General features: G+C 40.3%; 1 protein-coding gene across 1 annotated transcript in view; it reads left to right on the top strand.

Annotated features, from left to right (window-relative positions):
- DTNB (dystrobrevin, beta) overlaps positions 1-15,794 on the top strand; it is a 175,709-nt gene that overhangs the window by 15,316 nt on the left and 144,599 nt on the right. Inside the window, exons 5-6 of the mRNA XM_010002203.1 lie at positions 4,773-4,927; positions 12,023-12,128. Coding sequence (XP_010000505.1) covers positions 4,773-4,927; positions 12,023-12,128 — 261 coding nt within the window. The remainder of the gene's footprint in view (positions 1-4,772; positions 4,928-12,022; positions 12,129-15,794) is intronic.

Raw genomic sequence — 15,794 nt, 5'->3', positions numbered from 1 at the left:
CTTTGCTGTCTCTAGAAAAAGGGACAGATTTCCTGGGATATGATACTCCTTGCAAAGGAGTTCCTTTACATGGTGTGCAAGGTAGGGATTGTAAACACAGCCTACTTCAATGGACTTCATTCTTTTTGTCATGGCTTTTTAAGCCCAAGTAATGCCATATAAAAGTTTTGTGGATTTGGATTACTTCATTTTGGCATTCAAGCATATTCAATGTGAAGTAATTACTACTTCCTTCCATGTCATTTCTGTGAGTAAATTACAAACAGAACTTCAAGTTAATCAGGACTCCATCCCGCTTATTTTAAGGGCTGTCCCAACTTCTCCAATGACTGGCTCTATGTGTGTGATCTTCTTGGCTCCCTCAAGCCCCACTCCTTTTTTCCGCTCACTATCTGGCTCTGATAAGCTTTTAGTTCTTATGGATGTTCAGCCTAAAAATTCATATAATGTGTGCTAAATACTAAGTTCCCCATAAGAAAGGCCCTGAAAGTTAATCTTCTGTACTTAAATTAGCCTGACTGTGGTCCAGGTATTTAGTTTTTTGGAGAAGTGGGCGTTGAAAGGGAACTGTTTTGGTCTTAATCAGTGGACCAAAGTAGTAGTAGTATTAGTAGTTATAATAATATTACTACTTGTAGTAATAATAATAATAATAATAAAAATACAAGTACTAGTAGTATAATAATAAAGTCTTGTAATAATACATGATTTGTTGTCGTATCACATCTATTCAAACTGAACAAGCTCAGTGCATGATTTATAAAGGCTTTCCTACATTTCGTCTGCTTATAACTAATGTCAGTCATTGCCACAACATCTGATCTGATAGAGGTAAGGCTGCTGCAGTATTGTGTCCCCAGGCCACCAGTGGTGGGGGCAGGCATGCATTCCCAGTAGGAACACATGCACACAGGCGTAGGGATCAGCACAGACAGAAAAGTGCCCACGTGAACATGAATAGCACCAATGACCTGGTCTGTTCCCTTGCATAAATATATATGCATGTGCCTGTGCTATATGGACTTTACTAGTGACTGGCCTTAGATGCTCCTCTGTCTAGTAGCTGGTCTTGGAGCCTCTTAGATCCTCTGGTGTTTCCAGTCTGTGTCACAGCCTTATGACTTCTCTGATACCTAGCTTTCAAACTCTAATAATTAGATTTTCCTCCAAAAGCGTCTTCATCATTCTCCTTGTAGGTGTTTGGGTGGTATTATTAAGTCATCTTGGTGTCTTATCTTCTCTGGGCTGAAGACTTCAGCCTTTCCTTACTGGAAAAGTGTTCCATTATGCATTTAACCATTCTTGTAGCTCTCTGCAAAGCTCCCTTCAGTTTGTCTTTCATATTCTGTGATTCTCAACAGTCATCTGGTTCTGGAGGGTCCCAAAATTGGACACAGTGCCTAGAGAGGTCTAACAAGTGCTGAGTGGAGGTGGATAATCGCTTCCCTGTACAGTTCCTGCAGGGCCATTCCTCCAGGTCCTGCTGGATGGCAGCCCTTCCCCTCAAGGATATCACCTGGTCCTTCCAATTTGTCATCATCTGCAAACTTGAAAAGAGTGTACTCTGGCACCTCTCCCAGATCATCAATAGCTGTGTTGAGTAGGACATGTCCCAGGACAGATTCCAGCAGAGGCCTTCAAGTAATTTGGCCCATTATCCACTACCCTCAAAGCCTGATCAGGCCAACCAGCTATTTGCTCATCTTGTTATTCAACCATGCAGACTGCAGGTTGGATACTGGACTGTTGCAGGGAAATAAAAACTAAAAAGTCTTGCTCAAGTTGAGGTGAACAATAGCTATAACTCAGTCATCTTTTCACAGAAAACAATTGAGTTGGTCAGGCATGATTTAGCCCCAGTAGATCCATCCTGATGGATCCCAGTCACTTTGTTTCCTGTGCTCAGGAATATGTGCCAAGATTAGCTCCCTGATTTTCCCAGGAACTGAAGTGAGGCTGACTGGCCCTCTGTCACACACACAACCCCCAAAAGCACAGTCAAATTAATTAATGTTAAATTTATTTTCTTGGCTTTTACTGATATTAAACCTGGTATTTAATGAACTTTTTATGAATTTGTGCAATAAAAATTGACAACTTAGTAGGAATGCTGAAACTCAGGATACACTCAAGGTTACAATGCTAGAAAATGAGGGTGCCAGGTTTCTGTTGCTTTGCTTTTAACTTCATGGGAGAAATGGTAGAGCCTTCAGCTGGTGCTGTACAAAGCATCAGGCAAATGCCTTGACTGGAAATCACAGAACAGTCAGTTTTGGCATTTCCAAGCAGCTGAGAAGAGGCTCTCGAGGGAACTGTTTGGCACGTTTAGTGTGATAACATGAGTTTTAATGTAAATTCTAAGACAAAAATTTAAAAAATGAAAAGATAAGTCACACAACAATCATTTTACATTGGGATCTTTGGAACTGAACAGTGTTTTCTGTGCTTCCAAATTTCTTATTCTCTCTAGTTTAAAAAAAATGTTTATAGCATAGTAGCATGAAACCGAAATTTTATATTGAAATACAGTACTTTGTCATCAGGAAACTGTTAGCACATGCTTCTTTTGACCCTGAGATGAGCTCTGGAGAAATTGCACTGTTAGCTGCTGTTTAGCTTGACATTTTCTCTTTGAGGGTAATTTACTGCCCTTCAAAAGGGCAGATGACTATGTAATTGTGTCCTAGTAATCTTTATCTTTTCCAGTTCCACTAGTTATTTCCCATGTGGAAGTTTCACACGTAAATGAGTTCAACTTTGCTTTGACTATAAAAATCACTTTTTAATGACTGCAAGATACAGGCTAGTGGGGCTTGGGGTTGTTGTTTTGTTTATTTTTTTTAATTTACCCTTGATACAGCCTGTTCTGTTTCAACTCATTTTCTATTTATTGCTATAGCTTTAATTAACTTTCTCCTTAAAATCGTTTAGGTCTTAAATACTGTTGAGTTCAGATTAATAGACTGTATTTACCCAGAAGATTTCTGTCCTAGTTTAAATACAAATACTGTCATGTTCCAGTTGTGTTCTACCAGTCCCATCTTGACAGATTTATTACTAGACCTGCAGTTTTGTGCATGTGTCAGTTCTGGAGTGATTCTAATCTGGAATGGATTAGGATTCTGGAAGTTTGGGTCTCTAATTTTAGTTGTTCCCATAGTTCATATTTGTGTGTATTTTGATCCTGACTTTTCTTCCACATTCAATTTTCAGGTTAAATTTAATTTTTCTGCTTGGCTTAATTTTCTAAAATACACTATTCCTCCCTGACTCTCATTTTTTAATTTTCTTTTTAAACAGTGCCCCCCATTATTCCTCATATACTTTACAAAATAATTCAAAATTCAGCAAGGTCTTCAGACCTTCACTTCAAGCTTGTCTGTTTAGCCAGTGATACAAATTCTGGGTAGCTTAATCACCCTTAACTTAGATATTTTTATAGACCTAGTTTTGATCCCTTAATTCAAGCTTATTTTCTGTAAACAAATAATTTTTGATGTATAATTACTGACGGTGTCTGAAATAACCTCAAAGATGATTCAGAGGCTGTTCAGTGAAGAATTCCAGTATCTGTCACATCTTGGAAAATTTTAGGTCTTACTTATATTAGTGCTCTTATTAGAGAAATCCTCCTTTATAGTGTAATTGGACTCAGCAAGTTTATGAGAGACTCAGTTTTGCTGCTTGAGAGACTCTTCTTTTCCAAAGAGATTTTTTCATCTCAGGGCAGTTCTGCTTTGTCTGCATGCAGCTCCCCTGATATTTGACGTGGCAATATTTTCTTATAATGCCAGCTAGGTGTCTTCTCCTACATTTTTACCTTTTTTGAGATGCAAGAGCTGGGAGCTCTGAGTTGAAGGCATGAAATGGTTAGAGCAGTTGAGCCCTGTGTGGTAAGGGGATGGAGGGACTCCAGAGCAGGAGACTCGGGAGACGTCCATCCACCCATGTGCCTGTAGCTCAGAGAATGGCGTGGGTCTGAAAATACTGAAATACTGCAACGCTGCCCTTCTCCCTGCCATCTCCTGGGGCCCTCCCTACTTTTCTTTTTCCAAATATACACAAAATAGCTGAACACCTTTCTCCATCTGCTCTTTGTTTTCAGGGATACATTTAGCCCCACAGGGCTCATCACAAACATTTTTCTTGCATAGGAACAAGGGTTTGTAGTCTAACTCTTCAGGGTGCACAGCATCTCTGAGATAAGATCAGATATAAGATTAAATCAAATTTCCTCTTCCCCATCCACTCAGCTGAGTGGTTCACAGGTTTAGCCTGGGAGATGAAGGTCATTGCACCCCAGTTTCTCACTGCTTCCCTTCTCTCCTAATGCTGTGTCACTTCAACATGCCCAGGCATGCACCAGATTTACTCACAGTATTGATTTCGTGATTCTTATGACTTCTTAATTCTAGGAGACTTCTCAAAGGATTTTATGTAGTGTTATTTTGAAGGTGTAAACTCGAAGTTGTTACCTTTATAATGCCTCCAGCTTCTGCTTTCTTGCTGTTACAGTTGATACACTGGCAGAATCTTTTCTCAAGACTGGGTGAGGTAGGATGGAGGAAGTGGGAAGATTTGTATCATAGCATGTTCGGATATGTTCACTGATATATTTATCTTGATAGCAAGTGATAAGAAATTATGTTAATAAAATGGTTTAAATGCTGATAGCAAGTGATAAGAAATTATGTTAATAATAAAATGGTTTAAATGTGTTGAAATACTTTTTCTTTTGTTGTAAGTATTTACTGTAGGTTTTTTTTTTTCAGATATTTTCTCTCAAATATCAGACTCAAATGGACTAATGATTTTTACAAAATTTGATCAGTTTTTGAAAGAAGTTCTAAAACTTCCAACAGCTGTGTTTGAGGGGCCTTCTTTTGGATACACGGAGCATTCTGTACGGACCTGTTTCCCACAACAAGTAAGAGTTAACAAACCAGGATTGTTGCACTGCTTGTTCATGTAGTGCTTTCTCCTAAAAGCAGTCTACTGGCTGCTTTGGTCGGGGTTGGTACGGTGGCTGGAGGGTGGTGGGTTGGTAATATACACTATAGAACCTAAGCAGTGTTAAGAAGCTCTGAACAATTTGAAAAAGTACATCTAGGTCTTAGGCAGTGAAAGGATTTTCCACAATTTTAAGTTGTTCCCCCTTCTTGAAGGGAAATTCCTGTTTCCCTTCATCAGGCGCACAGCATGGATGACCTATTTAATTTCTAAAACATGAGACACAGCATTTCCACTTGATTATTTTTTAAGCTTTCTCAGTGTGTTAAAAGTATCAGTTTCAACAAATCCCTTGCTAGTTGATTAGCTCTGTACAAAATAAATACATTGTGTACAATTTCTTTTTAATTCAAATTCACTGTTGTGGTTATTGGTATAACTGTTTTTTCCAAAATATTTCCATGACATGTAATGTTTGGAGTAGATGTTGTAGTAATGATCTTAAAAGACCTTTTTATCATACATTTTAGATGTAATTTAATGGTTCCAAGGATTTGTTTCTAATTTAAGATAATGTAAATAGTATAAATAATCCTTAAATCAACTGTACACATGAACCTAGATAATCTTAGGCCTAAAATTAGATGTTTAGACTCTGGTTGTGGTTATATTCTGGAAGAAATATTTCTGAAGATTTAGACTTTATGATAATTTTGCTAAATTTAAGGTAATTATCCATTAGTGTATTTGAAATATAACATGGCAGGAAACAGCCTTTAATTTAGGAACCAATGAGGGCTCCAGCTGATCTGTGAGTTCCTGAGGACAGAGTTTTGTTCTACTAATAATGTAATTAATAAATATTGGGGATTTTTCTGTTTCCATACTGGCTGAGGCATTTGTGGGCCATTCATAGTTCCCACAAATATGCTACTCTTTCTGTTGTGCCAGTGTCAGCCATTTGTGTAGGGTTTTCCAGCAAATCAAGTTTCATGTACGTAGCATTGCTGTTGAATGCAAAACCTCAGCTTCACTTTGGAGCTATAAAGTCAGGCATGGGATTCTAAGCTCTATGTGCCCTTTTCGTTGTCTGCAGTGAGAATGGGGATAGGTTTTTGTCTTGTTCAGAAGATGGGACTCTGGAAGTGCCCAGTTCCCTCTTACCCATGAACAGAGGCTAGTGTAGCTAGCAAGCAGGATCGTTCCTTGTACTCGGCACTGGTGAGGCTTCACCTCGAATCCTGGGGTCAGTTTTGGGCCCCTCACAACAAGAAGGACATTGAGGAGCAGGAGCGCGTCCATAGAAGGCAGCAGAGCTGGGAAGAGATCTGGAGCCCAAGTCTCACAAGGAGTGGCTGAGGGAAGTAAGAGTGTTCAGCCTGGAGAAAAGGAGGCTGAGGGGAGACCTTCTCACTCTCTACAGCTGCCTGAAAGCAGGTTGAAGGTGGGGGGTTTGATCTCTTCTCCCAAGGAGCAAGCAACAGGACACAGCCAGTTGTGCCAAGGGAGGTTTAGTTTGGATATTGGGAACAATTTCTTCCTGGCAAGGGTTTCAGGCCCTGGCCCAGGCTGCCCAGGGCAGTGGTGGAGTCCCCATCCCTGGAGGGATTTCAAAGCTGTGCAGATGTGGTGCTGAGGGACATGGTTTAGGGGTGGCCTTGGCAAAGGTGGATAATTGTTGGACTTGATGATCTTAAAGATCTTTTCTAACCTAAATGGTTTTTCTATTTTGTCATTTGCACATATTGCCTGCAGCATATTTTAGCTCTCTGGCTTTGGCTCCAGTCAACAAGAAGGCTAATTCTTCATTTTGATTCACTTTTAGAAATCCCTTTGCTCTAATTTTACTCAGCAAAACAGAATCCCTAGTGGTTTGTAGAGTGGTAATGTTTTATAATTAATCCAGATATACACTCTACCCCAAGATAATGCTTTCATTTATTTGAAAACATTGAAACAAAGTTCCTGGGAAGTAGATAATCTGTCTTAGATTTAATTTCATTTTTTATGCCTCCCAGATTTGAAAGTAAGCTTCCCAGAGGTACTTCTATGATACTCTCCCCTTACAGCCTATTCTTTTGCTGAAATTCTTTCCAGATGGCATTGGGAAAGCTGTGGAGCTTCAGAGTTGGACTTTACATGACAGACATGTAAGCTACATCTGTAGAAGATAACTAAACAGTGCCTTGAGTGCTTCTGAGGTCCTAAGGCCAATTGGAATAGTCTAGCCACACCCATGCTATTAAACTCTTATTCTCTCAAGCAGGGTGGTTACATGGAAACTGTTTATTAAAAAATTATTCCCCGTTGATATTAACACCTGATCTGGATGTTGGAATAATTTGGGAGAGTGAGTGGTTAAACCACCCAGACACACATTAAATAACAGACACACATTTAATAACATAAAAGCTCATAGGATTGAGTTTTAGTGCCAGGAACATTCCCTGGTGTTACTTAAACTACCACGAGACAAATCCTTTCTGGCCAGCTGTGGTTCCTGGCTGTCCATGGATGTCCTGTTTCTGGGAGGCACTTCTCTGAGGTGCAAAAGACTAATAATTTACTGCTGTCAGAGTGGTGAAAAGGCAGACAGATGAAGAAATGTTAGTGGTTTTCTACAGTCCACAACTCTGTTTCATTTCTTGGGTCACAGATGGAATAATTCAAATTTGTTGCCCACGCAGAATTAAATTTATTGGGATGCTTTTGGCAAAAGCTGTGCTCTTTGTGATGGCTTCCAGATGTATCAAGAGCTTCCAGTAATAATTTACTATTCTAGGTTGAGTGGGGGCTTCCCCAGATATAAGATACCACGTCATACTTTTATTAAGACTTTTGTTCACTTGGCTGCAGTCCCTCTATTTGTCACAGTGATGTTGTATTACCATGGCATTCCTTGCCTTAGAATCTTTCTGTATTTATGGCACAACCTGTTCTGTCATTGCAAAGGTGTGTCCATTTTGTATCTCCTTCTCAGAGCAATTTAAGTGCTGTGTTTCTACTGAGCTAAGAAGTTTACTTCAGACACTTGGGAGCCAGGAACTTGTCTTCTGTAGAGTCAAACTGCACACTATTCTTTTGAAACTCAGCAGCACAAACCATACCAGCAGAACTAGTATATCCTGACACAAGAGGGACATGGAGCTGTTGGAGCGAGTCCAGAGGAGGCCACCAAGATGATCGAAGGGCTGGAGCAGCTCTGCTCTGGAGAGAGGCTGAGAGAGTCGGGGCTGTTCAGCTTGGAGAAGAGGAGGCTCTGGGGAGACCTTAGAGCACCTTCCAGTACCTGAAGAGGCTACAAGAAAGCAGGGAAGGAACTTTTTACAAGGGCAGGGAGTGATGGAATGAGGGGAAATGCTTTCAAGCTGTAAGAGGGGAGATTGAGATGAGATGCTTGGAAGAAATTCTTTGCTGTGAGGTTGCTGAGATACTGGCCCAGGTTTCCCAGAGCAGCTGTGGCTGCCTCATCCCTGGGAGTGTTGAAGACGAGGTTGGATGGGGCTTGGAGCAAGCTGGTCAAGTGGGAGGTATCCTTGTCCATGGCAGGGCATAGGAATTAAATGGTCTTTGATGTCCCTCCCAGTCCAAACTAGTCTGGGATTTTATGGCTAGATAGGTGTTGATTTGTGCATGTATTACACAAAATATTTGCTAAAGCATTGGCTGACTTGGGCCTCATGGTTGGTATAGCTGGCTGATAGCTGAACTGACTGCACAAGTGTCAGTCTTGTTAAAGTAATAGGATATATTTATTAGGCACAGGATGGTTCTGTATATGAAGGATAGTGCAAATATACTCTGATAGAGCTGCAGTTTAAGCACAAGATGTAGGACAGTTAGAGATACAGCTGGGCTCTAGTACCCAGCTGCTTAGATCGGTGTAACTTGTTTTGATCACTGTAGAGTTAAAAGACACATCTTTCTGTTGGCTCAGGGAATGTGCTTTTTTTTGCCAGTATTTTGTGGGGAAATATATGCATTAACATCTTGTTGGAACAAGCATGTTGGCAGTGTAACAATAAACTTGGCTGAGTTTTTGCTATTGAAGCACGCCTGTGGTATTCTTCTAAATGTAAAAATAGCATTGGTACAACCTGACTGCACCCACCTGCATGGAGATCTGAGGCTACAGAGCTCTTAAGACAAGGAGGTATGCTAACAGCAATTGGTGAAAACATTTATTGCAATAGGACAGGGAGTAAGCAGGTAATTGCAGAAAGTAATCTGTGCAAAAATGTGTTTGTTCTCCTAGGGAGAATCTGACCCTCATAACTGGTTGTACCTTCACATCTACCAGTTTTCAGATAACGTTTTGGAGTTTTGAATCTGATGGCAGATTATTTGGTTGTTTTTGTGTCACAAATAGTGACTGCGCAATGTTTTTGTGGCTGCTCCATGGTTGGATTCTAAACCCAGTAGGAAATGTTAGACCAGCTACAAGAATGGGCTTTATCTAGGCTTCTTCTCTGACACATTATTTCCAGGAGGAGGAGGCTGCTGTTTGCTTTCCTGTCAACTCAGCCATTACTGAGATTACCTGTGCCCAGACAGACAAGATGTAGTATTGACAATGCCACGTCATTCTTTTTGATCAATTGATTGCAAAATACCCTACCTGAATCGGTGAAGAAAACCCCCAAAGCCTGTGTGTGCCCCTGCTGCCCTCTTGTGAACTACGTGGAAGTTGCATCACTCCATACACAGGCTTCAGTACCTTGTAAGGTTCTCACTGCTTAAAGGAATTATTTTTTGTCTTTGGGGAACATCCTTGTCCATAGCAGACAGAAGCTCTCCTGTTAGGTTGAGGTTCTTCTGCCACTGCGTGTATTGTATATCACTGTCTAATCACAGAGTCACAGAATCCCAGACTGTTTTTTTACTGGAAGGGACATTTAGTCATCTAGTCCAACCCCCCTGCCACCAGCAGGGACACCTTCCACTAGATCAGATTGCTCCACACCCCATCCGACCTGGTCTTGAGCACTTCCAGGGAGGGGGCAGCCACAATGTCTCTGGGCAACCTGTGGCCGTGATTTTGTGATGGACCATATCAAAGGCTTTACAGAAGTCCAGGTATATGCCATCCATAGCTCTTGTCCACTCATGCAGCCACATCCTAGAAGGCCACTAGGTTAGTCAGGTATGAATTGCACTTCATGAAGCCATGCTGGCTGTCTCCAGTCAGCTTCCTCTTTTCTTCTGACACGTTTTTCCAGAGGACTTGCTCCAGGATCTCAACAGGCATGGAGGTGGGGCTGACTGGTAGTTCCCAAGGTCCTCCTTTTTACATTTTAAAAGAATGGGTGTGATGTCAGATGGATCCTGAGTCTCATCTCCAGAAAACTTGTCTGTCTGTCAGCAGTATTTATTGTCTGTAATAACCTTTGAAACGAGATGAGAGCCAAGTCAAAGTCGCGAGCCCTAGAGGCACATTTCTACCATTGTGCAGTACATATGTAAGTTCTGTTAAGGGTTGACATACACAATTTGCACATCAGTTACGGGCGATGCTTCCATTTAATGTCCTCAGCGCAGCACTTGCTGGTCACGCGAGTGTGCCATGGTCAGTTAATTCCCAGTTAAAAACTGGGAGGCTTGGATTGGCATGTTTAGTGTTGACCTTGATGAGATGTGCATTTGTTGAAAGATTCTGAGTATCTTCACCCCAAGGAGAGGGAAAGACAGGCTGTTTTATTTATATCCCAAAGGATGGCTTGGCTTGGCTTTGCAATGGAATGAAGGCTGGGATGGCCAGGCAAGATCCAGGCATTCGTCCTTGTCCAGGTAGTGCCTCTGATGTCGTGTCGGGCAAAGGGAATTCTTGGCTGGCCTCCCTTGTAGTAGCAGTTAACTATTTTCTTTTACTAAGCAAGGAGGCTGGAACAAGGATGCCCTATAGATTTGGAAGAAGTAAGATTAATATTTCTTAGAATTTTCCTTACTGCTAGCTGGGATAGATCATTATAATTCCATACTATCTCTCCAGGGTGGTTAGCCACTAATGACAGAACTATCCATGCTTTGAAGGTAAACCTTCTCTTTAGTTAAACTAACAAAACAAAATCAAACAAACCCAAACAAATCACAGTCAGAAAAAAAAAGCCCAAACAAAAAACACTTCAGTTTTTTGGGGATGATAGTTGCAAGTGAAAGCTACAATTAATTTCACAGCTCCTAGAAAACTGGCTTTTCCTCTAGCTCTGCTCACCCTCCCTGTGTGGATGCTTTTTGGAGTAACATTGCCATATGCTAAGGTGAGAAAAAAAAGTGCCATCTGAGCAGCTGGTCTTCTGCCTGTGAGAAGTTCTTAAGCATCTAGCTTGTTGTATGCAAAAGCCAACGTATTCTTTCTTTGTATCCATAATAGACTTAGCTGTTTTTTCTTACCGGTTATCTCCATCTGTTTATATTTGCAGCAGAAGTTTTCTCTTGCTCACTTGAATTTGAAACCTTAGAAAATATTACTCTTAACATGCCTAACTTCCTTCTCCTAATGATTTCAAGTCCTTTTTTTCTTGACAATTTTTTAACAGCTTAGTTCCCCCCTTGTATTTTTTTCTTATTTTGCCATTTCAAAAAAATAATTCAGCATATGAATCATGTATGGAGACTAGTTGCAATTACCTGTAACCTTTTGGTGTGTGTCTACTTTTTTCAGTGTTATCTGCACGTTTAAAATACTGTTTTCTACATTATTAAATAACCTCTGCTCACATTTGTTGTATCCTTCTTCAAAATAAGAATCTTTAACTGCAACTTAGGAACCAAACCTGACTTAAGTTCTCTATTTCTTGGAGTTTTCTGTTAATCTGGTTTTTGTTTATTTTTGTATTATTATATTGTGCCTATACTAATACCTTATTTGTGATGTTACTGTTTCCCTAATACAAACTGGAACTCCCTGAGCAAAGAAGTTGTGATTTTTTTTTATCTCTTTATAGCCTATTAAATATTCCTGGTAGACAAAAATTAAGTCATAGATTAATTTTTTTTAAAGCTGAAGTAGGTTTTGGTATATAAAATGGAATTTTTTCGTATAATTAAGTTGTATCTCTTTTTTTCTTTGCAGAAAAAGATCATGCTAAACATGTTTTTAGACACATTGATGGCTGATCCACCTCCTCAGTGCCTTGTGTGGCTGCCTCTCATGCACAGACTTGCCCATGTTGAAAATGGTAAATGGAATATTTTCTTGTTTGAAACATCTGGTCAGAGCAGGGTTTATGTTCAACATATGTAAATATTCTGTCCTTTCTCACGTAACAAAGCACTTAAGGACTTAATCGTTCCCACTGTAACAGGCATAGTCCCAGAGCATTTATGGCCAGGCTTTTTTTGGAGGGAGAACACTTCTGGGCTGAAGACTGATTTTTTTATGAAACAATGCACAAGATGAGTTTTAGAGTTCGAACTTCTCTAGTGGTGGAAGATGAAAAAACAAGAAGCAGAACAATATTCTCTAAATGTTCATGTTTATTTTGAAAGTTTCAGAAAACATAACTTGAAACAAAACATAACTGTGCTTTAACATGCACTTTCAAGTGTTATCTCCAAGATCCTGGTACCCATTCAGACACATCTTGAGTAGAAGTCACTTCAGTGCTCACTAAAGGAGGTAAACACTGAGCTCCTCTCACTTCCAGACCATCTCTTAGTTAAAATGTCCTGGGTTTACTACTTATGGAAAGTATTTAAGGAGCAATAAGGGATGGAAAAACTAAATATTAACAGTGAGGCGTAATGCAACTCATCTGGCTGAGAGGGTATTATGGAGTTCAGGGAAGCAAAAAGGTTTCCTGCAGAAGGTTGTATAAATATATCAAAACTATTAGTTGTCTTTAGTGGGGAAAAAAAGGTGGTGTGTTTAATTATTGTATAGTTGCACACAGGGTATGTGTATCCTGTTTTGTTTGAGAATTCTAGAGGAAAAAAACCCACTTTTTTTTTCTTCACTCATACATTAAACTTCATATTTTGTTTCCTTCTCCACAGAGTAAAATCATGTTATCATCCTTCAAAACCCCTGCCCTGCTAGTTGTTACCCCCTCTTCTGCTTAATGCATTTAATGCTCATTTCAAGGTGTACAGACTTCTTCTTTTCAAGATGCAGCCAGATCAACTCTAGACTCCTGTTTCTGCCCGGCTGTTTGCGGGCACAGCTTGGCAGTCTGTCTCTAAGTTTTCACAATTTATATTCCATTCTCTGTTTCTTGACATTTATGCCTGTGACATGGTTAAGTACTGCTGTGATTTTCATATGCTGTTTCTTGGCATTTGTTTCATTGTCTTCTCTCAAGCCTCTCGCAAAGCATCTCTGGTTGTGAATTTAATCTGCCTGTGTTGTGCAGTGAACAAGACTGGAGTTGCAATACTCAACAGGCCTTTTCTTTATTGCAACAGAAGATAAGGTGAATTTCCCAATTGCTCCACATGTCTACAGACATTTCCTGACAACTGTGTGTCTCATTTTAAAAAAAAATTAAAAAAAAAAAAAATAATTTTCAGAGGAGCAATTTCATGGAGACAAATCTTATAAGGAAAACGTACGAAAAAGGTGGGGAGGTTGATTTAGTTAAAATTTAGGTAAACTACAGTGCTGCAGTGTCTTTCCTGTCCTTATCTAACAGGTTGCATTAACAGAAGGGCGGCAGTGACTTTTTGCTTTCTTCTTCCTCTGTCTTCTCTTACCCTTTTGTAATCTCATGCTTCAAGAAAAGCAATGAGAGTGGAATAAATAAGGTAAGGAAACAGGCAGTAAAAATGTTTCTGTGAATTGCAGGTCAGGATAGAATTGCACAGAGCTGCTTAAGCAAGGGTAAAATGTTTTCACAGGGCTGAAATGGTGGAAAGATCTGGAGATAGTCCATAATCTGATCTTTTTTGTGCTTGAAAGTACCAGAAAGAAATTATATAGATTAGTATAGATTAGTCCATCCATGCCTGTATTATCTGACAGCTTCTGTTGTCCTCCTTGTGGCTTGTGGCTGCTCTAGGATACACAGATCCAAACCTAACTGTGTTTGTTGGGAGCAGCTGTACATGTCCCTTTTTCTGATGCTTTCTTCCAGGCAGCCAGGGATTCTTCCCACTCATCTGTTCTGCCAACCAGTATCCAGGTTTAATCCTATGCTACACATAGGAGTCTTGCTACATGTAGATTCAACATTCAAATAATTTGATAGGATAGCTTTGAAAGTTTGTGACATTAAAATGATGCTTCTAATTCTTATCAGTCTCTTCTGCAGCTACCTCCCAAGCTGCTTGCTGAATTATGTTACCATCAATAATTCATGGCAGTGCTCTTGCCCTCTAAAGTTACTACTTTTTTTTTTTTCCCTCAGAAACTTTTATTCTGTTGCAAGTGGTATTTTTTCTTCAGAGTCAGGCAGCAGTTCCTCTCCTTAAATGTCAATGAGAAATCAGAGCAGCTGATGCACAGAGGCTGGGTTATGTCCTTACAGTAAAAGAAGTTAAGGGAGGCTCAAGCGTTGGGGGCCTGACTATGGGAAGGGAAAACAAGCAATTGTGAAGGACAGAGACAGTAGAAGGAATAAGCCTGGGATTACTGGCACATGTGGTAGGAAAAGAAGTGTCACAGACAGCTCTGATTACAGATGTACCTGCGAAGGAAAAAAGCAAGCCAGAGGCTTTTGTAGCTTGAAGTCTGGAACAGGACATATGCAAGAGTTCACTGTTGCTCTGGATTGAGTATATTCTATTAAATGGTCATTTTCAAAGTTTAGGCAGAAGGGGGAAGATATGAAGCATGTGCTAACCATGGCTACTGCTGTGGATTGTGACTAAATTAATGTGAAATTACTTAGTAAAGGTTATGTATGTTTAGTATCTGCATATATTTAAAAAAAAAACACCTCTGTTTTTGTTTAAATAAATGCTTGTAGAAGGTTACAGGAATTCCTGTCTCCTTTCAATTGAAAACTTTTCCAGAACATAGGCAAAAACATGAAAGAAACAGAGATCAATGCTGATATAAAGCCAGATCATCTTTTATTTGGGTAGGGTGGTATGTTGTACATATGAAGGGCTTACAAGCCAGCCCAAACCAATCCTCTGGTTTTGAGGAAAGAATTGGCCCCAAAGACTCACTAATCTTCATCTATTGCTTGATAATGGGCTCCTGCTCTGACTGCCCACTTCTGTGAGACATTGCCTCTAATTCTGAGAGTCATTCAGCATGGCATGTAGGACTCCTCTGCCCCAAGACTGGCACAGTGGGAACATCAGCACTGGATAGGGTAGGAATTTGCATCTCCCAGTGGTGACTCGGAGCTGAAATCCGAGATGTGAGGTTCCCAGATGACATACTGAAGTTGTTTCATAGTGCTCCACAATTATTAAAGGGTTTAAGTTGTGGATGTTGATTAGGGGCCTTAATGAATTTAGTACAGTCAGGTTTTAAATGTTAAGCTCCAGTTGGCCCTGAGGTCTCAGCATGATGTGACAGATTCTCTCAGTTTTCAACTAAAACCAGCATCAGTCACAACTGGGAGAGTAATGCTGATATCCACCCAGGTGCTGGCACTTACTCTACTGGGGTTGCCACCAAAGGTCTCTCTAGGTGATTAATGGCTTACAACTGAAGGTGGGAGATTTACATTAGACATAAGGAGGAAATTCTTCACTATGAGGGTGGTAAGACACTGCAACAGGTTGTCCAGGGAAGTTGTGGAAGCCCCATCTTTGCAAGTGTTCAAGGCCAGGTTAGATGAGGCTTTGAGCAAACTGATCTAGCAGGACATGACCCTGCTCAGGGTCCGACCCCAGCGGGGTTGGAACTAGATGATCTTTAAGGTCCCTTCCAACCCAAACCATTCTATGAA

This window comes from Chaetura pelagica, unplaced genomic scaffold (assembly GCF_000747805.2).
Source record: "Chaetura pelagica isolate M959 unplaced genomic scaffold, ChaPel_1.0 scaffold107, whole genome shotgun sequence".
NCBI lineage: Eukaryota > Metazoa > Chordata > Aves > Apodiformes > Apodidae > Chaetura > Chaetura pelagica.
The sequence above is the reverse complement of the archived record's forward strand: the minus strand, read 5'-3'. Positions and strand labels throughout refer to the sequence as shown.